The 24,700-nt window shown below is 42.5% G+C and overlaps 1 protein-coding gene across 3 annotated transcripts in view; it reads left to right on the top strand.

Annotated features, from left to right (window-relative positions):
• Positions 1–18,741, top strand: part of LOC111259581 (uncharacterized) — a 75,055-nt gene extending 56,314 nt beyond the window's left edge. The window contains exons 5-8 of one of the 3 annotated variants that reach the window (XM_022831723.2): positions 3,620–4,822; positions 5,141–5,405; positions 5,854–6,007; positions 15,818–18,741. In XM_022831723.2, coding sequence (XP_022687458.1) covers positions 3,620–4,822; positions 5,141–5,405; positions 5,854–6,007; positions 15,818–15,869 — 1,674 coding nt within the window. In that variant the 3' untranslated portion in view covers positions 15,870–18,741. Of the gene's footprint in view, positions 1–3,619; positions 4,823–5,042; positions 5,406–5,853; positions 6,008–15,817 lie in introns of those variants that run through there. The other 2 variants (XM_086967958.1, XM_022831724.2) reach the window with 2 other exon arrangements.
• Positions 18,742–24,700: the final 5,959 nt, after the last annotated feature.

A 24,700-nucleotide genomic window follows, 5' to 3' on the forward strand; every position in this document is an offset into this window, starting at 1 on the left:
AAGGCTCGTCTTTCGCCTGCTTGCCCAGGTCTATTCGCATTCGACTTGTGGCTCGGGCCAGATCAGATTGGGATCTCGTGGATCTGCGGCTAGGATAGTGACACCCCTCTTAATAACACAGGCCCTAACGACAGTAATATGCATAGTAAGTACCTGTGTTAAAACAAGATGCTAATATTAATACTCTCTTGTCGTGGTGGTACATGAATACAACAGTGAAAAGCCTGCTCCGCTTTGCCTCTACGCCCAGGTAAAGCCATCTCAACGCCTGCTTTGACCGTCTTGCATTACTCGGATACGCTTTATTCTACAATACAGTATACCCGACGGTTATCTTGCTTTTGTTCTTCTCTCCTTGGTTGAGTAGCAACCTGCCATCCCCTTGCTACGGAAGCTGCTAACGTGCCGCTCTTATCCATAGCTGCCTGAGTCTGAAATTCTGTCTAGGTCGCTTTGACCACGTATAAACCGCTAGCCAGCTGAAAAGCTTTCCCTTCTTCTCGTTCCGTACGTGTTTGACGCATGTTTTTTATGCCCATCCACGTTATTGTTTCTCTTCGGCACGCAATCTTTTCTCGCAGCTAGAGTCCTTGCGCCAGTCATCGGTGCGTCGTTTACCCAAGTACGGCGGTAAAGGTTAGAGCCACGAGGCAAAAACGGCCAGTCGACTCTGTTCTGCGGACTCTCTTCGTTTTAGTTGACAATGAACGAGACGCACCCTCAGAATATGAATTGTAGAACAACACATATCTTGAAATTTCGCCGGTCCCATTACGGCGTGACACTGGCCTTTTCCTCTCTATTGTCTGTCGACATACTTATATGGACGACATATATATATAGGGACAGACACTTCAGGGAGTCCTTCATGCAATGACGATGACCACAGCACCGAATACTGCGCTGGAACATTACAACAACGGGGTGACGGTATGCGACGAAAGCAAAGAAAATGCCGATTACGAGGGCAGGAATTTTCGAAGGGGAACATTCAGTAGCGTGTAGCAAATTAGATTTTCTCGGAACCCCTACTTACTTTTCTGCGTAGCGCTCCCTGTCTTAGTGCTAGCGAACTGGGCTAGAAACGAACGCAATAGCTACACAAACTTATGGACAATATCCGCAGATCACAACGCAGCCCAGCTGGCTCGGTACCCACTCTCGCAGAGAGCTCCTTCATTCTGCTTAGAGTCATTTGTGGAGCCCGTCCCTCGCCTGACGGCGACTACCCCTAATGCTTTATGGGGTCCATGCAACCAGTGCAAACTGCTCTGGTAGAATAGACATAAAGAGGTGGTTGGACGCTGAGAAGAAGAAATAAGTATTGTAGATTCTGCTGCTAGAGCGATGAGCCGTCACTGGGTCGACGTGTGTGAGTGTGGGGTGAGGGGGGGGGGGTAATAGGGCTCGACCAGGGCTCACGCATTAGCGAGTTCGTGCCGCAGTAAACGGGCAAGTATGCCATAGACGCCTGCTGCAGAGTAACCGGGAAGATTGGCGTGCCGCTAAATGCACCTCAGTGTTGTCGGTTCACCCAGGTCACCCTCTGGGCTAGCAAGGCCGTTGGTAACGGCTCGTCTGCGCTTCCGTACGCCTCCGGAGATTATGATGTCAAATGTGACGAGGGCGGGGCCACAGATAAACGGACGTGCGTCTGCCCTTTCTTTGTGTATAGATCTGATGTGGTGCTGAAGTCGGGGGAGCGAAGCTATCATGGTGAACGCAGCTAGATATGTTAGTGCATAGCTAGTCATTATAATTATATTTATATACATACAACTTTGTGGATGTATACAAGTGTGTTACCTTGACAGGACGTCTTGCGTTTGCTACGACATGTGTTTAACAATATGAAACCATGCATTTTGTCGGTGATATAGCGTCTGCGTGAAGCGATGTTATAGGCTACCGGACACTGTAACAGAGCTTCATGTAATGTCGGGATGAGTTTATGTTATTTAATATTAACTAAATGTTATTTAATAAGAATACGCGCATGTGTATGTTTGTATCGCAAACTATGATCACTTAGCATTGGACAGTGCCTGCAATCTCCTAGTTGCAACGTTTGTGACTACAAGTGTTTTAGTTCACGTAGGTATTTTTTTATATTCAGCCATTTCATAATCAAATGCAATCTTTTGGATACATTTGTCAGCCTACCAGACAGAGTACTCATATTGGGTTGTCGAAAAAATGTTAACCATTTTTGGCAATTTTTTTACATTCTAAAGTGATACGACAGAACCACATATGCCCAATTAATCAATAGCATCCTGTCATTTTTCTTGTAACACCATATTACCATCATTTTAGAACTGTGAGTGACTAATCGAAAAAAAAAAGCTGAGCGAAAATCTGTGAATCCGTCTCTTGAATTGAATTAACACCGTTAAGGTAGTGACGGCCCAAAACCCAGGTTATACCTTGAATGCATTAAAATTTCAAATCCAAGTTTTACTCATTTCTGGTAGACGTGTACATAATGGCGCATTGTCATGCTAGAAGACGACACTTTCTCTAGTCACTAGTTCCGGTCTTTTTTTTTTTTGGTATCTTGTGGTAATCTAGTTAGTTGGTAGAGGTCCGTATCAATTGTTATTCCAGGCGGCAGGAGCCGAGAATGCACCACTCCGTTGGTCATACCAAGAAGATAGCGTCAGCCTCTTTGGCCCGAGCCTGAGTTTTGCGACAGATTGTGGAACATACTCCTTTGTTTTTTGTTTCTAACTTGCCCATTATTGTCGCATGTAATCTACTTTCCAACACCGCTAGTTAACGGTTTTTAGAAATGGCCCAATTTCGTGAAGTTTGTGTAGTATTTTGCAGATGAGAACGCAATTTTTTCGCATCTGTTTGTGTGGCACCCAAACATCGAACGTTTTTGTACCCAGCTTTCTTCAAATAATTTAAGAATGTTATGTAACAAGTATTTAGTTCCTTGGAAATATCATGGATAGATTTTGCAATGACTTACTTAACTTTTTTAATTTGTCTGCCGCTACGGGATGCTGCAAACTTCATATCAACATTAAAAGAAAGAAACCAACAATACAATTCCTAGACTGGTAACGTTTCTTGATCATAAACAGCATAGATTCATGGATGGGTCTGGCCAGCCTTTAGGTCTCAATCGCAGTAAGCTTATAAAGTGATTTTTTTTTTACCAAAGTTACATTTATATTCAAGCTGCTCTATCTGAAGTGTATCTAGCTAAAAGCGTTCCAGTGAATGGAACATCTATTACTATTAACTATTGGCTTTAAAATTATAACACCAACCCGACGCGACTCGTATCGTCTGAGTTATGTGACTTCAAAGCCGTCCAGCCAAAGCAACGATCAATACTTTTTCGACAGTCTGATAGAGAGAAACGCCTGAGATGTACCGGCTTTTTGCTTCCAGTGTTTCTTTGTTCCTTATATTTGTTTACTAATTATCATTAGTATAATCTTGCTTGTTTTAGTGAAACATGTCGTTTCCCATTATAAACGGCCGTAGCTCACCACATCAGTGAGCGTCCATTTAACTTCTTTTTTTTTTTTTTTAAATTTTTTTCTATTTTCATTGTGACTGAATAGTTTTTTCGTTTGCGCGCATTTCTACCTGACGTTTGCAGGCTGATAGCGTCTACGATCAAGGCGGTGGCGAAACAATTCAGCTTCGAAATGGTGCATGCATTATCGAGCGGAGCGTCTCATCTACCGTTCATTCGTACAATTCGATCCGATCGTGGTATCCTGCCAATACCTCGTGCCAATATCGCTTCACCGCGCCGTTAGGCGAAATTATTCATCTAGAGTTTACGCAGTTCCGCGTCGAGCGAGTAACGTTCTGCGAGGAGGCGATCCGCATCTATGACTCACACGAGCTCGACCCGCGTTTTATTATCACGAAAAATTGTGACACGAACCGGCCTAGGTCCGAGGCACCCCGCACCTTTTACGAGTCTACCTCAAATAGAATGCTGGTCGATTTTTCGTCCACGGTCGGAAGTTTAGATGGCAGCTCGATTACGTTCTCGTTTGAAGTCAAACATGTCAGCGCCAATATCTATGACAACAAGCTGACGCCGATGAACTGCAATAAGAAGTTCAAGGTGTCCGAAGGTGACGCCCACTCTCGAGGCAGCTTTTCGCTTGGCTATAAGGACTTCATCGAACATTCGAGACCCGTCGGTTGCAACTATTCTTTCGATGCCCGAGAATGGCCCCATGGCAGAGTCCAACTCACGATAAGTGCACCGTTCGAAGTCAAGACGGACAACTGCGACGTCGACTGTCCGGCACACGGGCCAGGTCGAATTGAAATCTTTGCCGAGAGCAAACATGAAAAGACCGTTTGTTTGTGTCGGGTTGGTACGGCTAAAAGCCATCGGGTTGTCTCGATCGGGCCGGTCCTTGATCTCGGCTTGCGCCTCAAGCCGTCACCAGATTGGCACCGGGTCGCAAAACTTACCCAAAGTGACCGAATGTTGGAGGTATCCTATATATTTTACTCGGACACGAGATGTGGTCCGGAGCGGCTGGGGCTTGATCTTCAAGGCAGCCTACATTTCCCACCGTTGGCGCAGCCAATGACGACGCATGCAAACCTGCCAGTCGAGCTCGGCCTCGAAAGAAGTCTGCCGCTGTACTGCCGATGGACGGCCCCTTTGTTAGCAGATCACGACGTCTCATTTCGTCTGCAGTTCTTCCATGCGCTGAGTCAATATAGTAACTGTTCGGCGAACTATCTTCTGATTGATGATGTTGCACTTTGCCCAAATCCACCGGTCACTCACACGGTTTTACTACGCAGGGAGCACATCCACGCTGGCTATGTAAGTACCTATAATAGGCTAACGGTGCTGGCAGGTTGCTTGAGCCACACCATAAAAATTGTCTGCGACATAAATGAAAACGAGATAATAGTAATATTAATAATGGTAATATAATATATCTTTATATAGTTTATGAGCTTACTCGCTTATTCCACTTCATATAATTTCAATACTGTCTCTTTTTTTTTTTTTTTTTTTTTTTTTTTACTATAATCTTCAGCACTGTTATTGTGAATAGTGCGCAATGAAGAGTCGTTTAATTTTTACATGGATTCTGCTCGATTGTTTCGCTGGTTTGATGGCCGATTCGCTGTGCAGGTTCCGCTTGAGTTCCGTTCAAAGGACGGATCGTCTGCAAATTTCTCTTTATGGTGGACACAAGTAAAAATCCTTCCGACGCCATCTTCGCCAGATACACTCGTATCTCTTTCCAAAGACTGCGAGTTTCTGTGCACGCAGTCGATGGTATGCTTGAAAAAGGAACTGGTCTGCAATGGAGTGCCGAACTGTCCCCCAAGGACGTCGCAGGTGACGAATTCGAAAAGCGGTGACGATAACAACGACGACGACAGCAACAGCCCCGGTTAGTTAGCGAAATAGGAAATGCAAAGTAAAACAAAGAAGAAACTGAGAATATAGCAGTTATTGAAATTGTCATTAGAGCACTTCGCTGTCATTTAGATAAGTAAATAAAATCAGAACAGAGACAAATAAGGCCGCATCACGCCTTAAACAAGACCTACTCAACGGTATAAGCTCATTTTACCTAGCTAAGTTACAGGAAGTAAATTGATCAAATACAACTATATAAAACTAAATAAAAGTGGGGGAGGGCAGAACTTTCGCAGCTTAAGACCTTCGTTTGTTCCTAAATTTCTTATACGATATATTCTATAACTCCTTGTGGAACTCATTAAAACAGCAAACACGTTCCCGGGCATAGATTGTGGTCCAATAAGCGAAATAGAACGCCCAATCCATCCTAACCTTGACAGCCTGGGTATCCGTCTTTTGGTGAAATCTTCATCCAGCAGAAGCATACCGAAGCAGTGTAACATCCGCCGATGAAGATCCCAACTTGTGCCAGGGAATGGCCGCACAACTGCACGTTTACTGGTGGATTATCGGATCGTGTATTGGATTGTGTATCATAGTCGGAATGGCTTTCACGATGACGCTCATCAGGTAACTACCTTGCTGTTATTGAATTTATTGCGGATAGTAGATACAAGTAAAAGACCAACCAAACGATAAGTGACCGCAGGGCTGATTCCTAAATATTGTTCTGTTATGACCTTTCAGTGAAATGCATAGGAAGGGGGAATCTTCAGTACGGTTGAATGGAAGACAATCAAATTTTTAGAAATAAAGCAGATTTTTCCTACCTTTTAACCAATCAGTGTTGCAGCGTTTGTGCTTACCGATTTAGCAAATGCACCCAATTTCGCCATACCATCATCGCCAAGCGGTGCCGTCGCTCTTCATACATAAGCCGCTTGTTCTATGCATAGATACATTTTAAAGTGACGTAGAACATTTCTAAATATGAACTAGGAAGCAGCAAGACTGCAGCAACAGTCCTGCGCCTTCCAGTCGGTTCCAGTTAAGCATAGAGGTTTGCTTTAAAATGGTACCCTGTGGGGTCATCATAACGCAGGTCTTTACCTAATACTTAAATCTCACCTGGTCAGCTGGCTCTTATCAATTCGTAACAGGCAGTGTGCTAAGCTTTCCGGGTGTCAAGCTCTCTCGGAGAAGGTAAAAAAAACCACGTTTATTATCAGTTGAAACGACAGACTTTACAACGAACACAATACCCTATCTCGCCGCAATTATTTGTAAGTAATATTCGTCTATAGAGTGACAAAATAATTTTTGAGTAGCTATCAATACTTAGCAGCATAACGCATCTTACTTATGTGCGCTAAATCTTTCTCGGTAAAGTAGCTCTTAATGATTAGCCAAGCTTTGTCAAGCAGTCTTTTATAACTAGCTTTCGTACATCTAGTCGGGGCAATTTACCACCAAAAAAAAGGAGATATGTTCTGTTAAAGCAAAAGCTATTTCTCTGGGAAAATGTCTCTATAGGGCTTACAGTAATGCATAAAGATGTCGCTAACTAGCAAATCGTGATATTTCAGTAAAAAAAATTACATACTTTTACTTGCATTGCATATTAGAATATTATATGTTAATTTACACCCTGTCTCAATCCCGCAGATTTCATGCAGTGGTCATAGATACTGCCAAAACCTGTATGAAATCTGCGGAGCAAAACGTTCGCTTACCGAATGGAAAGTTAGCTCAACCTAACCAAGGTCCTAGCTGGCAAAAGCTGGCAAAGACCATTGACGCACCAGAACTCGACTGTATACTACAGCCACGTCTCACTGCTCTTTACATCTATGGGAGCCTTTGTTACCTCTGGGGAGATTGCTGGTATTTAGTGGCTGTTTTCTGTTTCGACCTTACCATTTTTTTTCGATAGGCTTTTTCCTATTTCCACCTTTTATCCGATTGCATTCAATCTTCGTTCTCGTCACCAACCAAACACAGTCGAAGTCGAAAGCCTTTTGCAGCGGCCGAACTAAGCCACCGGTTAGCACCAGTTACTAGATGAAGCCCACCGTTCACAATGGCGAATAGCCCTATAAAAGTGTTGTTGTCGGTGATATTTTGGCAGTTGTGTACGGTGTCAAGCTACGTTGTCATCGTCCCGTTTCCAGCGAACCGCCGCTTGAAATTTAGCCAGAACTACTGTGAAGACTAAAAACCCAAAGATCCAAAAACCAGACCCGCCTTGGTAGTTCTATCCCGATGGCATTCCTCGTGTCGGACCCCTTGTCCTCTTTGGATTACTATCGTCAAGCGACGCCAAAAACCATAATTCTTCGATGCGAGACGATTGTCGCTCTTTTCCGCAGCTGGATCGCAAGTGTAGCAGTTGTACTAGTGTCAAGTCAAGCGGCAGTATCATAGCAACATGGATGGAAAGGGGTACAACGGAAAGAAAGGAGAAAAGAGAGTGAGTCTTAGGTACAGTATACGGACTGAGGGTGCAAGAAGAAGAAATCAGAGTGAGTGGGTAAGGGAAAAATAGCTAGAGAAATCGGTGAGCGTACAGAGATAGCGTTTCATCGTCGCTTTAGATGTAACTGTAAAGCCTACAAACTTCTAGTGGGACGCCCGCTTTGGCCAGTTGTCACAGCGGCCAGCGGCTACGGTTACAACTAGCGTTAGTGGCGCTATAGCGGTTCAGCAGTCTCAGTCTGCTCACTGCTATAATCGGAACAACCTCGAAGATTGGCCGGCTTTGCTTCGTCTTTTCAGCCGAGTGGCTGCAGATGGGTGAGTTGCACAAAAACCGGAATCTACTTCCCATTTCGTCGGAGCACGACGCGAGGCCAAGCGGTTAGAAATAAGGGCAAGGCGGGGAAAGAGGTGGATGCTGATGGTCGCTACTCAACGGAGGCCGATTCGAGTCGTACTAACCCCTGAGTACAATCGAGGGCTCTGAAAGGGACCGCCACATTGGACACGGACGGCGTCGACTATGGCGGTGGCGATGGGGGTGTTATTGCAGACGGTGAACAGATGTTGCCGCGAGACCACATCACTAGTGACGGCAGCCAACACAAACTCCGGATACATCCCTGTTCTACACTTTCCTATGCTTATACAGAGCGAACCTGTACTAAGCTGGCTGTTCTCCCTCTGCGTATGTTGCCATAACCTGCTTCTCAAGAAGCTGGCCAACAGAAACAGCAGCAGAAGCAATTTTAGCTGAGGCGCATTTTCTGAATTAAGGAGTTACTCCAGTAAGAAATACAACATATTAATTACTTTTGCTATCCTTCTCTCTAAAGACGAACACACACATGGGTGGGGTGTGTTTTAAGGTTTGTGCTTAGCGGAACATTGATCATATTTATAATACAAATTAGGTTTTTGCGAATGTTGAGGTTAAATCGTTTGCGGATACGTAGGTTCTCTTGGCTAGCGCCGTAGAAGTGCGATTGGAAGAGATGTGCAATAGTTTCTTGCTTTATTGTTTAAAATGTTGCTTTTCAGGCAAACTTCCACTCTTTTCATAGCAACAACGCATCACGTTTTTAATGCAGAAACGAGTGCGACGAAACAGAAAGAAAGCAGTATCCAACGTTTATCAATTCTCAAGGCGATCAAATATTCACAACTGAATTGCTTCTTTCTACAAGAAATTTAATCGAACGATTGATCTCAGGAGCACTTGTTTACGCGTGTGTACAATACATCTGAATCGACGCCATCTTATACTTGCAGGTTCTTATATTATATCGGAACGTCTCTGTATCAGAACCCAGTACGAGAACGGACGATCCATAGCCGTATAACAAGCTATCTTTGAACAATTCCCAAGCAGCAGTAGACACAAAACGTGTTTATTTCTGCTCTTCTGTAAACCCTTACGAGTAACTAACTTGAAACGTACTTAAAAAAAACAAAACTTGAACCAGCTGCGCTGCTTAATGGCAGTGCCACCGGACCCTCACCCGCTACCGCCCACAGGCTCGACGCAAATGTTGTGGACACTCATACGTGATGGGCCCTCTCAATCATCTATGCTTTCAGGCCCCTAGCGACATTGAAAAGGATGCCCCTTGCCAGTACACGCTATACAAACATCTACGGATCCTTCGTTAAACAGTCATATTGATTGCTGTCTAATTATTTCTTCATTGTACCAAACGGTATGTGATAACTTCGAGTGCTTCTCCGCACTACTTAACATCGATCGGCCAATTTGCTGCCGCATCTCGTGACATAAGGCAAACTGTCATTCACAGGAGGCGAACGAAGTGTTGGTAGGTCCATCGCGCTTTCATGATAATGTGAATGAATCGCATATAAAGACGCGTCTGCCCCGCTGGCGCGAGACATAGTAACTCAGACAATGAAAGTAGCAACAACGGCAAGGCAGATCGCGGCACTCGTCGCGAAGCGGATCCCTGTTGTAATCTGTTGGTAGCATTATTTTCCACTTTCTGAAACTATTTATATCCGTTTAGAATATGGAGAAGCTCGCGCACAAATTAACTAAGTATGAATGTGGAAGAATGAGCGCCCCTGATGACGTAACGAGCATTTAATATGCATCAGTACCCTTTGCTTGGGTTATTATGGCCCATTTGCTTTCTCGTGCGGAAGGCCATTGAACGTGTTGATGGACCTGGCCGTTTGTCGCCCAAGCCTGCCGATGGCGAAATGCAGGCCGTCAATAGCGGAGGTACGATGGTGTCATCTATTTAGTTGTCTGAGCAGAGATGAATTGGGCTATGAATAGAGATTAAACGAAGTATGAGACATTTGTTGGATCGTAATTTGCATACTACGGTTTCTTTTACTCAATTCGCCAGATAACGAACGACTGGATACAAATAAGTCTACAGATTTGTTTTCAATTGGGCACTGCCCTATTTGTAATAGCAGAGAGGCCGTTTAAGGTAGTGTTCAGGTGTACATTTCGAGTGCCGTTACGAATTGCTCATGGCATTTGCATATAAGCAACAGATTCCGCCTGATAGACTATTTCGATCTGTTGTTAACATGGGCTTTATATTTCGAAGGGCATTGCCATCGTTTACTTTGCTCTTTTTCGAAATATAGAGGCGGGCACGGAACAGATTCTAACTGTGGTGATAGCCGAAAGAAGTTCGTTCGGCTTTGGGTTTACGTCAAATCTACGAGCGACGGTCGAGGGCGATCGAAAACAGGTACCAGTTATTGGTTTAAGATAAATGAGACTTCTGTTCACTAGTGAAGCGGTCCATTACTCAAAAGCTCTATTCTAAATTTACAGCAATCGAAATAGGTCATCCAATCGTTATAGGCTGGCAATTGAATAGCAGCCTTAATCGCAACGGCGAGCACGCGTTGGCCTGTGATTATTGTTTTCAAGCTAATAGCGTTTTCAACTGGAAATGTTGGACAGCCTAAATCTCTTGAGACGCAAAAAAAAAAATCAAGTAGATATAGGAAGATCGCTTCAAATGTATCTTACGCTTGGGTACCATTTAACCACCAAGTGATATGGGATGGGAGGTCGGTGACTCCTACTTTTTTAAGCGTCCTTTCTAGAAGCTTCTAAGTGATGGTAGTGCATTTTCCATAGAAGCGAACCAATCTATAAAGAACTGTAGAAACACAGTTCCATGCACAAGAAGCTTTCCATTCCTCGGGGGTTTAGTCTCCTGAAAACGGTAAACATGTCCAAAGTGTTCCATTAAGGCACTGCTGGGTTCTGTTGTAGGATTGCGCCCTTAACATATAGAGAGATGTCGCCGCGAGAGGGTAATTTTTCTTCAGACGCTACAAACGAAATTGTACCCATTATTATTTATTGCCGTACTTCTATCCGTAGGCGGATCCCAGCTGTTGAAAATGATTTGCCTACAAAAATTTTTAGCCACGAGTAACGCGCAGACAAAACTCTCAATGTTTGTATGATGTACCTGGAAAACTAAGCATGAATGTACTTCGAAGACGTTGCCGATGACGCAAGGACGTCGTTAAAAAAATTTACGTCCAGTGCGGTCTGTTCTTATATCACCAACACCTATCCTAAACAGCATGTATAAATGTAACAGAAATCATCAGATGATTTTCCTAATGAATTTCTGGCTACCTTTAATATCTATAAATACTAGCGTTATATACCTAAAGGAAAATTCTTCTCTATTTGAGAAGCAACGACTTCAAACCGCAACGCCATGACGGCGGCAAATTTTAGGTTAAGCCTCCTCCACAGCACAGATACCAATCACCAAGACCAGCGCACGTTACGTAGTGACTGAGGTATATCAACATGTTCATAATGGCCGCCTACGTATTTTCTCCGATTGGTCCGTTTCTGCTCTGCCCTTCACGGCCGATTGCAGTGATCCGATTTTCGTAATTGTTCTATCATCGTCTATTTTAGGCTGCCGCTAGCTATTTTTTTTTGCTAGAAACGGCCTTGTCTTTAACTGTTCGTGTCTTTACAGATATCTTTATATGTCGGTTTCTACGTCTGGCATCACCGTTGGGCCATTAGACGGATGGCTTAAAACCAAGTGTGTCTATACCCGCATTCAAATCTAGGCCACAATGTGTCTAATACAAACATCAACAGCAAGCACTTCTCTTTTCGAATCTTTCTCGCCTTTTCTCATCATTACCTTCTGTCTGTAGTCGTATCAGCTATTCACTACCGCATTTTCTTTGTTGTCTCATGTGCTGTTTGTTAGTCGGACCGTGTTTCTAGTAACCGATAAGTTACTTCGTTCAAAAACTAATATACAGTGCTTGTTGTATCTCTCGTTTTTTCTCTTTCTAGTCCAGTCGTATAGCGATTTGTGACTTAGTTTAATTTGCCTCTAGCAGACTCGTCGTCGCTCGTGGCTTCAACTGATTTGATATTTTCTTTGCTGTTAAGAATCAGCTTTGTATGCAGCCTATTTTGAATCCTTACAAGAGCCTTAATTTTATTCCTGGTAGGTTCGGGATGATACTGGCTATTGGCTTATCCTGTGTTGAAGTTTCTTATATATAGAACTTATATTGAGTTGATGGGCCAATTCATACTTTACGTATTAGCTCAAATACATGACACAACTCGTCTAGAAATTCCTGCATCCTTTTATAACGTCTGTAAACGAAAATTGTATCGTGGCTAAGTATACCATCGATTATCGAAGGGACCTGTCAAACAAAAATACAGGAACAGCTCTTAGGTTATTGTAATTGAGTTACATACGAAATTTTGGCTTTCATTACTTAGAAGAAAGTTTTGTCAAAACGTTTCCTAAATTTTTCTAGATTCTCAGCCTAGCTTCTCGTTTCAAGCTACTCTAAGATAGCTTTCTTAATACGGTTGTGCTTAAACGTAATTTTTGCGACATCCATCAAGCCAGAATTAACACAAATAGAAATACCTTCACTACGTGAAAGCGCACAGTCTAACGCAATACTAACGAACACGCCCTATGCTTCGATGGTCAGAAGCCGCTTCAGGAGGTACATCTTACTTCTTTTGATAAAAGTACATATATTACATTTAAATATACCCGATCAGGTTCAGACAACTTTTGCCCTGGCAGAACATCGGAAATGTTCAAGTTGTTGCAATCTTTAAGCCGGCTATGATCACTTGTGGAAACACCCCTTTGCTCGACCCTCTTTCCTCCTGTCGTACGCCCATTGCTTCGTTGTTGTCGTTCAACTAAATAAGTATATTACGGGGACGCGCTAATGACACACCCGTAAACTATGCGCACATGGGGTTCATACCTTGCAAAGGTCCGATAGGCAACAATGTACAACACGGTCGCCTGTATAGGATTTTACGGTAGGGGGCGAACAAGAACTGGAAGCTGCGCGGCGCAAATGAAGCGTGCACATATGTATTCTGTTGTGTATCTATAGAATATTTGCATACGAAAAATAAGGCATCTTTTGGCCGGAGTGCTAGATAGAAGGGCTATGTGTCTTTGACGTGAATAAATAATCATTGTTGACTAGAAAAAAAAATCGTTTTTGTTGACAAAAAAATTCTTTCCTAATTAAATTCGTACCGTGCAAAATAGAACAATTTATCATTATCATAAGATTCCGAGACAGTAGTGGAAAGGTATAGGAGAGCTTCCCCGAAAATTATTATCGAAATGTACAATCGAGAGATCAGACCTAGCAAGCTTATTATAATCATAACCTTTTCGTACTGCCAGATCCTTTCATTGTCAATTTAGTCTCGTTCTGACTCTAGACTGGAAAATCGAACTTTATTGCTTATATAATATAGCACATTTTTTTTACATAGAATTACTCCGGATTGTTACCATGGCTGTGTATATATAAATAAAATCTACTGCTTCATCAGCTCGCCGCCAGTGTAATAAATACAAGACTTGTATGTTTTGACTTGAAATGTTTTGTTTAATCAGTAATTAAGGGGACGCTAAAATAACGTACCATAGTGATAGAATAGAATAGAATGAACTTGACCGTCCACATAAAAACGATCTGTATAACTGCAAAAGCATTTACGACGGTTCGATTAGAGTTACGGCCGAAGTGCCATTGGCCGGCACCATAGTTAGCCACATTTAGCTAGTTGAAGGGATCAGAGTTACTGATAGCATCAGAGAGTCGGTATGTCGACTCAGTATAGTCGTTGAAAACGCTACACGCCAGTTGAATCTACGTAGAAATCTATTTCTGATCCTGTCAAGCGCACTGATCTGTTTCTACAGAGTGGAGCCCAATATTTTCACGATGTATCACAAAGAAGTCAAGTTCTTTGACAGTTGAACACCGCAACGCTGTGCCGGGTATCGAATCTGCCATCGCTTGAATCTTTCCAATGCGTGCGCCAAAGTTTAAAAAGAAACCAATATAAATTTCCGCTCGCGCTCCGTGTCAGTATCCGCTGCCATAGAAATTCAATACAAGACTATATGCCCTGAAAGATGTGTTTATGAGACGCAAACTAATTTATGTCCGATCAACTTAGCGAGCGTTTTATCCTTGAGTGAATTCAGCTAGTTTGAAATGTTTTTTTTTTTTTATACGGATAACGATAAACAATATACCTAAGCCGCAACTGAAAGCAGGGGGTTCGTTATTGGCTTTTGGCGCTACAAAGCTGATCTACTTCCATTTTAGTTATCGCTAAATTTAATGCCGTCATTTAGTGGCGATTTACTGAATGCGACGTAGAAGTAAACGTTTGACACGGTAATTTCCAGGAAGAGACGGCATGTATATGAAACAGTTATTATCACATCGTTAGAAAGTAGAAAGTTATTATCATTATTATTGTTGTTATCCAAAAGGTGTAGAGAAACCTTTTTGCAACGACTACCCCTATAGTCGTGTCTAGCAAGCTAACAATTGGCATCGTATGACGATGTTATATCAGCAGTCCGGACAAAGCGTTATTGCCCTATTACGCTTGTTGTGTTGTTGTGCAATTAATGATTACCAGGCCAGCTGCTATTTTATCAATATACCAATATAAGATAAGAATATCTTATATTGGTATACTGGTGTGCAACCGGGCGAGGCTTCTATGTTTGCCGGAGACACAAGAGCTTTCGATGCTCTTCCATCTCGTCCTACTAGTGCGGAATGTCCGCATGACCAAACGCCCGCTTCGGTCTCTGGCTTAGCCGCGTTCGAGAGTTCGGAATCAGGTTTCGAAATTCAATTGTTATAAGTTATAATACATCTAGCGTACGGTAGCGTATCGTATCAAAAATTGTGGCCTTGGCCCCTTCAAGGGTTTGGGCGGGAACGAACCGTTTCGGATGGTGAACTGCTCCATTGGAAGTATCCCGGTATTCTTGAAACCTCGATTGTCGTCGCACTTTTTTGTTTGCCATTTCCGTATACGTTGTTCTCCTTCGCATAGAGCGGACATGTACTCCATGCGGGTTCTAAACACCTATCTGGTCTGTCTTTACATACCGAGAGGCTTAAAAAACAGACTGCATCACATCTAATGAGTTACTACTAGCAGAAGGTATGACTTAGGAATATAACAAGTGAACACTGCTAGAATCAGTTCTTACATACTTAATAAATCGTTAGTTTTTTGCCTTAAAGACCATACCACTGGTCCATATAATTAAAGAACCCAGATAGTTATTGACTAACCAAAAGCATGTAATTAATGTTCATTCTAGCAGTACAGCATTATACAGATTGGGGCAAAAGTCATTTTAAAATGCAAAACAGGCTGAAGTATACAACTGGGATAATGTTAAGCTGACAGTTGTGAGAAAAACAGGCTTTAATTGAGGTAACGTTTGAATCAACTGAGAAGCTACTTTCTTTCATAGTAGAAACTATCTTTTTTCCATTTCTAAATTTTCCTCTTTCTCCCCAATGAGCCCATTTCTGCGCCGTACTTTATATCGCATAAAAACTTTATACAGAGTATGTTAATCAACATTTCCTTTCCTGTTGATCTTGCAGGCGGTGCGTACACGAGCGTCAGTCAGAAGCCAAAGAAGAGGACGTTTTCTGACGACAAGCCAGGCCTCCCCTTCGTGGTGAGGATCTTGACAAAGTTCTCGAAGAGTGATCGAAATTTCCTTGCTTGTGATTGGTACTTCCTGCATTTCTTCTCGTCTAGATTTCCTGCTGCTAGAGAATACTGAGTGACCCTTTATCTGTCATAGCCATCATACATAGGCGCGTGATAGCCCGTCAACGGCGGAGTCTTGCTGCCACAAGTGACCCAAGACATCCCTTTCACTAACGCACGCGTTGGAAGTTGAAATATGCCACCCTCTTGCGATCGAAGAGACCTCCTAAATGGAGAAAACAAAAAAAGACAAAACGCAAGTCAAAAGACTCTGTCTACCTTTAGGTCACGTCGGAACAAGTATCCAGTTGTCGTAACCTCTACGAATGAAGACAAACGAATGGGCGTGCGGTTGTATGCAGGAAACCGTGATTTTTTTGAGCTATTTTTATCCATGCTGTCAATAGGACTAAAGTACAGAACGAAATCATAATTATAGCTAGTAAAGCCTGTACCCAACAGCCTTTCGACTTATGACATTTTGGACTACCCGAAACAGCAGCCCAATCTTGCTTCTTTCGTCGGATGGCGACCCAAAGTTAAAAAATAGTAGACGTCAAGGGCTATGACGCGCAAAGAAATCGGTTGGTTTCTAGCTGTGCGGGTAGAAAATAGCGGGCGACGCGACAGACAAGCAGTTGAGCTCGACAACCGCTTGCGCGTCGACAGGCTGGATGGTGCAAGGACGACCGAGTCTCGTCAGGACGGATGCCAAAAAAGAGACTGGGGTAAACAGGAATATCCCTTTGCCCTGCGGTAGAAGCAAGATATAAAAAAGCAGATAATTTCTGCCGACCAATTCTTCCCTTTTCTAGACCCTCGGGCAAAGCTCAAAATACAGGGACGTTGCTGTATCAGAGAACAGCAGAAGCAAAACCAGGAGCCTACTATAACAGCAGCGGGCCACAAGGAAGAGACAGCGGACAAGATACGTAGGAGAAACAAGAAAATTACATGCTCCTACTGCTGCGGGCGTTGCTTCGTTTGCTACTGGCGGCAGGCAACCACCCAGCTTGAAACCCTATGCGGTGGCAAGAGCGGCTCGAACACTGGGAGCCTTAAGGCAAGATGCGTGAGTAACGCGAGGAAAAGACGACTACTCAGAAACAAGTGGCAGGACACATAGGAGTTAAAGAAAGAGCAACGATATATTTCAAAGTGTAAATTACAATGTTGTTCAATGGGGGACAAGTTCATGGCAAGCTATGCTATTCGTAAGAAGATATAAAGAGCAATCCGCTTGGGCCAAGGCGAGGGACCAGACCTTTGCCTTGTGCCATTGTGTTGTCTTAGCTTCTCTGTCTGCTTTCTAGTCGAAGGAGGCACAGTTGTCAGGCAGCAGTGTAATACGAACATATGGGGAAACGTGAGTTATACTCGCTAGCACCAAAAAGGCGAAAGGGGCAGATCGTTCTGCCGTTTCTGTTCCTCTAGAACGATGGGGCTATTGAGACATCCAACTAGCTGGGTAACTTGAAGCGGCCTTAGCAAATCTGCTTCTGCCGTCTATCTGTTTTGGGCGCTACTCTCAGAGACAACGCTTGACGCGCATACTTGGCGCGATAGCACTATGCTCCACCGGGTTCAGGGCTTTCGGCTCCTACCAGTTGGGCTGAATCCTAACACAGTGAACACACGAGATAGTTACACACTTTATATTCCAAGCACAGAGAAGCAGATATGGAACTGATCGTTTCTTTAAACGTTAATTCCAGATAGACAGTGTAGACTGGCAGCAGCTGGTCAGAGACCACCAGCGAAAAAAAAAAGGCTAGCGACATAGCGTTCGAACATAGAGAACTTCGGGGCGACGTAGCAGCGAAGGCCTCCTTCGGTTTTCCCACGTTAGCTTAGCACAAGATCGGTGGTGGGTAATCCAGGTATCCAAGATTACTACGCGCATAGTGAAATGTTCCAAAAACGAAGATGACGACAGGCGATGATAGGCGTCGAGAGTGGCCGGCAAACCTACCGGAAACCAGGGGGCTAAGAGGTAAAAGGGTGGCCCCAGCAGCCGTAGTTCCGTATAGCGAAGTGATTTGTCTTGTACATACTAAATAGATGTAGAAGGGGCGCCAAAGAGACAAAGACGTCAAGGTCAGAACGAAAGCAGAGGTGACGTAGCGTATGACGAAAGATACCAAATAAAGTAGAAAGAAGAAAACACGTTAATAAAAAAGTTGCAAATATGAATAGGTGACAGGGGCAAATATGAAAGTGTAAAGTATTACTAAAAGTGAAACTGTGAAAAAAAACGTTCGTAGACAACGTACGAGGATAAGTACTATTGGGAATTCTGTGCAGGGGTTATAAAAATAAGGTGGTTCGAAGGTAGCTTTTTGAGTACCTTTAGGTTGGTTTAACAGTTCGGGTTTAAAGAAGGCAGGAATTAAATGAAAGTAAGCAGCGAGGTCCTGGCTGCTGTGTATGAGCAGGACTGTGTCACGTACGTGGACTTGATTTACGTGAACAGAGTGCTGCGTTGATTTGAGATGCGGCACCGACGGTGACAAATTTGACGAACACAGTTCCCGAAACAAACGGAAGATGTATTCAAATTGAGATTAATAGCGGAAGGGTCATGGTGGGTATCGAGAAAGATAATATATACATAGACAGTATCCGAAACGAAATGCAAAGATATATTGCTGGTTTGTATATATATATACATGTAGACGTTTCAATAGATTCGACCCAGCAACACGATAACGGTAGAACAATAACAAGAACACTAACAACAAAACGAATAGCAACAAAACAAGTCAAAATGATTTTTTTGCGAAATAAAGCTATAAAGTTGATGTCTTTTGTACGTATTAGCTATACTTATTTAACCCATCTAGGTAAAAAACAGATGTGTGGAGGTAACATATTTACGAAGGAAGTACAAGATAGGTGTATCTTTGTTACCGATTTCACACAACTAGGGACAATCGTTAAATAAAGATGTTAAATTCTCTCTTGTATCGTAGTTGGTAAAAAAAAAACATCAGCTTGCATTCACTATGTACTATTATCATTCAAATATTACACTTAATAATAGTTGGAATCTGTAAAACACTCAGTGTTTTCAGTTATAAAGCTTTTGGATCGCTTTAAGCGGAATTCTACATAGCCGTTCGCAGTATTTGTTGACGGTGCATAATAAATAAACTGCTGAATTTGCCGAAATTTCTCGGACTTTAACCTGTAATTTTGTGCGTATAAAGTTGCAAGATGAAGATTAAAGCGTCCTAAAAAGGTTCGGAAGAAAACGGGTGCGTGTGCACAGTGAGTCTTTATTTGTCATAAGGGCCTCCTTAGGTACAGCATATAGTAAAGGAAACAAGGACCACCGATTGATTTTACACCTCTACGTATAATCGCGTATCTGTGGTGGACTAACTTTTTACTACGCTAGTTAAGATATATACCAGTATTTCTTGATAGGTATGTGCATATACTCTTTGTAAATAAGCAAAAAAGAAACAAACCAGTATTAGGAGCCTGCTTTAGCTCACAACGGATTACTCGTTGTCCATTGCATGGTCGCATGAAGGGGATTGCTTGTATGATAAACCTTATATATATATAAAATTCCTTATGCTTTGATAATGTACGTTTAGGTTTACTTCTCGAGAGCTGTGTAGATTAGTTAATGAGAGTTTGTGTATCACTCAACTGACCGCTGGTGTGAACATCGCTTAAATGATTTCTTAGTATAATAGTTGAAATCAGGAAGACGGTGAGAACACCATCGAGATATTTGTGGGATTTTTCCGAAAACATAAGACAGACCGAAGGTGGCAGTTTACTTTAAATCGATTCCGTGCCAATTAGTCGTACAAAGCGGCCCATGAAGCGATATCTTCTGTAAAGTCTTCCATTGGAACAGCCAATCCGGTCACGCTAAACAGAACCAATTCCCTCTCCAAGTTAAAAGAATGGCTAAAATATATATATATATATATATATATATATATATATATATATATATATATATAATAAATAAAGAAAATTTTCAAAAAAAGTAAAATTTATGTATAGTAAACTTTCTGATATCGGTGTCGATATTTACTACAAACGTATATTTTGACTTATAGATCTGAAAAAAACGTATAGAAACACATCACCGATAAGATAAGCAATCATAATATTGCAACAGTGTCTGTTTAATATTTCCGATCGAAAGTGCATCTTTCCTTCATTTGTATTGTAACTAATATTATAATCGATATAATTTTCCTTTTCTTTTACAACAAGAAAAATTATCTTCCATTATTATGCATAATAATAATAATAATAATTTTAAAATAGGTGCCTGCCTGAACGCGACGTATATAATTGACTACACTGCAAAGCGATAAATTCTGCATAGAACGCAACGTAACGGTTTTCGAATGGCCGTTTGCTGGAACGCTACCAACGAAACTTGATTATTCATCGCAATAAAACTTTAATATGCTGAGTTTAAAGTTGACGAAACTTCCTGAAGCATTTCTATACCGAAGAATTCCACTGCTTAGGGTACGGCTAGGTGGCTAGCTACCTGATGGGCTTACCGTCGAAGTTTGGCTCAAATTCAGCGATTTAATACATCGCTATATTTTTCCCCATAAATTCATGCCTCCAAAAACGTGCTTACGTGGTCATTTTTTGGAGCCCTGTGTCGTTAAGCGTTGATAACAAATCAAATGCCCGCCAGCGATAAAGGCGCTAGTTCAGCTTCAGAAAGCATTTAGCCGTGTCGTACTTCACACGCCGAAGAATACTCCCTTAGGGCACTGCGCTTACTTGGCAGTCTAAACTATGAAGCCCAAAAATCACGCAGTACACATTAAGGCCGGAGGCCATTTAGAGAAAAGTATCCGCCACGTTTGTGAGTGAGACCGACATCAACATTATTAGATCCAAACAAATCGGATGTTGCGTTGTCTAGCTTGTATGTTGCTCGAATACCCAGCTCCTTGGTCTTCCCTAGCGACCCAATTTAGTATCACCATTAAGGCTTTACAACCACTGCAACCGCTAGTGGGGACACACAGTTTCAGCCGTCTGTAATTGTATTGTTGGGTTTTCCGTGGCAGTGAGACCATGCCCATTATGACGGACGCTGAATGAATTTCACGTAACCGTACGCATATGATGTATTATATGTCGTTATGCAGTGCCTTTTCCCCCTTTTTTTCTAGATCTAATCTAGATTTCCTCTGAAGGATCCGAATAGCATAAGACTGACGGCTCATCAGCTATCGTATTCAATATTTCATTCAGCGTTTCCTTTTACCTCCCTTTCTATGATTATTATATATGGAAAATAAACGGTACTGGGATGTGATTCATTCTAGTCTCAGACGATATAAGGTTGCCTCGGTTAGTGCCTTTCGAGCCATCCTGGTTGCTGCTCCTGAGAAAACGCAGCTCGGCGGACGGATCCCATGCTGGCCTCAGCTGTCAAAGGCCGTCATGTTCTCTATGGTATAATTCAAGCTAGGTTAAAAAGACAGCGGAGCCAGCTGTTAGCGGTGAAAGATTGGGTCGATGCCGTACCCGTTCGGTCCGTGTAGCCATTGCCATAAAGACATTCTTACGGCCACGTTTGCCAAGCTGAACGACCATCGACATCCGTGCCTCAATGATCTCTTCGAATGAATGAAAAGAGCAAGATCTTACTCTTGGTTTAGAATGATCATATTGGAGCTCGGAAGGAGGTACTTTCCGTCTTATTTCTCCTTTATAGCTTTCCAGGGAAGAATCCTCAACGCCGCAAGCCGTCATCCCGATTCCTGTGCCGATTCAACGGTCGTCGTCTAATGGAAGACGAATGCGTTCTTCTCTTGGACAAGGGGGGATCAAACCCTTTACTCTGTACGTTCAATTACATTATAAGATTTGAGTGAGTCAGGTGGCGATTGATGGTAGTTTTAGATAACTATGGCTTCACATCCGACTACAGACCCATGCATACCCGTATATATGAGCACGTACTTTTAGCATACTAGGTATTGCATATTCGAATGTCTGTAGTAGTGCTTAAATGAATATCGTAGAAAATCACAAATTTCATTCACGGCATAGTTTACACGTGGGTTCTCTAGAGTCACAATCTGTAAAAGCAGGTAATTTTATTTACAAAAAATCTTCGCCTATGATCGATTTTTTCCCCGGGTACTTGTTGTCAGCGGTCCGCAAAACCTATTGCTAATCGTGCGACAATGGTGTCGATGAATACCGACAGAACAAACGCCCTTTGTGAGCGTGAAACCTAGTGTGCTGATTCCAGCCACTTTATGTATCATCTTGTCCAGCATGTGCCAGACGAAATTTACTACCTGAATTCTATTGCGTGAACAAGACTATGTAATCTAATTAAAAGAGTAATACGATTATCGCAGTTTCGTTGGAACCATCCGCGGTAAACGCAATCTACAGCAGTCGCGGTAAAATCCTAAGTGACAACGAACCGGAATCAACATGTAGGACGAAGTACACGTTTCGAGTTTTCGTCTGATTTACGATAAGCTCACGATAAGTATTGCTTTATAGGGCTCATCAGTTAAGGCGAAGTGAGGTTATGTCCGCTGTCGAATCTGACACGCTTCACGTGTAACTATGTTTAACAAACAAACACCCTAATACTGCACTATCACGGAACCTGGTAAGCGGTAGAACACTTTTTAGGTATCCAGTACAAGCTTAATGTAGTGCTTAGCGGTAACTCCCGACTCAAAATGTAAGGCATATTTTCAGGTTTTAGAACATAACGACTTCATCACGCAACGTGGACTCGCTTCGGCAGTACGATTCAGCTGATCGTCAGGCGCCGGCTATCACTGAGGTGTCAGTACAACTACGCTGAAGCTCTCAACCAGAACTGGTAGTTCCATTGGGAATTTTCTAATCCCACCAGCGTTTGAGGACAGCTTATGTTTATCGAGCATTATATAACAACCTGGATCATTTTAGTATTTTGTACCAATTAATAAACGACGACAAAATGATTTCGCAATTGATTTAAAGCAAGCTTTTTATACTAAACTTACACCCTAATTTGCCCCTCCGAAGTGCGGTTAAATAGTTAGAAAATACTTGCCTCTTTCTTTTTTTTTAAATGCAATGTAGGTTATTTCGTAGTGGTAACATGTCAGATAAAATACTGCGTGCAACTATATGAATCTAATGCGCTTTGACTTAGGGATCGGAGCGTTTAGGTCAGCGTTCAGAGACAGCAGAAATTGTTTCAGAAATTCTCTTGGGACGTTTTGTCATATGCAGTGGACTTCCCTATTGCAATACGGACGGCCCAGTATTGCGTCAGGACAAAAAATGATTAAAAGTGCACAATAAAATATTTAATCAGTGTAATGTCTTGATAATTCATTTTGAAAAATATATTAAGTATTTCCTTGGAAATGGAAGGTTTATCGTGTTTACGTCGCACTCCACACTCTTTTGCCAGATCGAAGCCTTTCATCATTATATACAATTTCTCCGCTCTATTATTTCAATTACAAAAATAGAAACAAATTATGATGACACCAAAGCACGCTCGTCGTATGTGAGCATAAGACCCGTAATTCGGATACTGTCGGCAAATTTCTGCCGTGTCTTTGCCGTAGATAGAGCTGCTGCGTTCTTCTAAAGAGAAACTTATTCGAAAAACTAGGCAAACTGTTTTTACTCGGGCATCCAAGACCTTGTACACAACGGTAATGTTCGCAGTCAGGTTCTATCAGCTCTTTTCTAGGGCAATATCGTTACAATTCGTTTACCTACCGTACGTTTCGAATTTTTAAGACTTTCTGTTTGAAATTTTCCTGTGGCTGTTCGAGTTAATTCTCTGTTAATACACCTTCGCTCAGACTCTTCACCAGGACTTCCTGTCGAGTCTATGCTGTGTAAGCAGGCACGAGGGCGAATACGGATCCTCACCGATGAATGTGTACAAGTCACCTCACTAATTTCCGATTCATCAACTCACCAAACGTTTCAAGCATTGTAATAGCGGATGGGCCTTTTTGAACCTGGAACTGCCGTTAAGTACCGCACATTATCGTTTGTCTAAGGGCTAATAGATGTTCGAATCGTGTGAAGCACCCAAGATCTTCGGTATCCGGTTCATAAGCAAGGACAGATCTGTTGCGGAGCCGTTTCAAGACTCTACCTAGACGCAACGTTCTTCGTACAAGCGTAGTAGGCATTATCCTCTAACTTGCGGTTGGTTCCATTCTTCGCCGAGGATTAGAGCATCTCTTCCAATTGGGATGTTCGTGAGACCACTCCGCGAACGCGAAAGTGGCAGGCAGTCTACGTGGCTTCTATTATCATCGACCAACATGACGATGAATACTCACGCGTCGAGTATGCCGCATGCATCGAATGGATCAAGACATATTGCGTCAGATTGCTCACTCGATTTTCAGTGCCGTTCAGTGTCACCTGCTCTGACAATGGTCCAAATCTGAGATATCGCAGAATTTCAGAAGAATAACTGAGTATACAGTATTTCCGTTTAACGAAAATGTGACTATGGTTATTGTTTTTCTGTCATGTGTGGGGCCGATGAACATCATAAATAGAGGTTTTGAAATAGAGCCGATAGAACTAAATGCTCATAAATGAACTGAGCCTTATTCATTCAATGCCAACAAAGAGCTTATACTGCCGTCGAAAAGATCGCACAGTTCGTGTTAGTGGTGGGACATAAGGACGGTGCATCAAGACTCACTGGTCCTCGAATGTATTCCCACATAGACCCCGCAGATCATACTATTGGAACTGTTGTGGAATAG

This window comes from Varroa jacobsoni, unplaced genomic scaffold (genome assembly GCF_002532875.2).
Source record: "Varroa jacobsoni isolate VJ856 unplaced genomic scaffold, vjacob_1.0 scaffold_348, whole genome shotgun sequence".
Classification (NCBI taxonomy): Eukaryota; Metazoa; Arthropoda; class Arachnida; order Mesostigmata; family Varroidae; genus Varroa; species Varroa jacobsoni.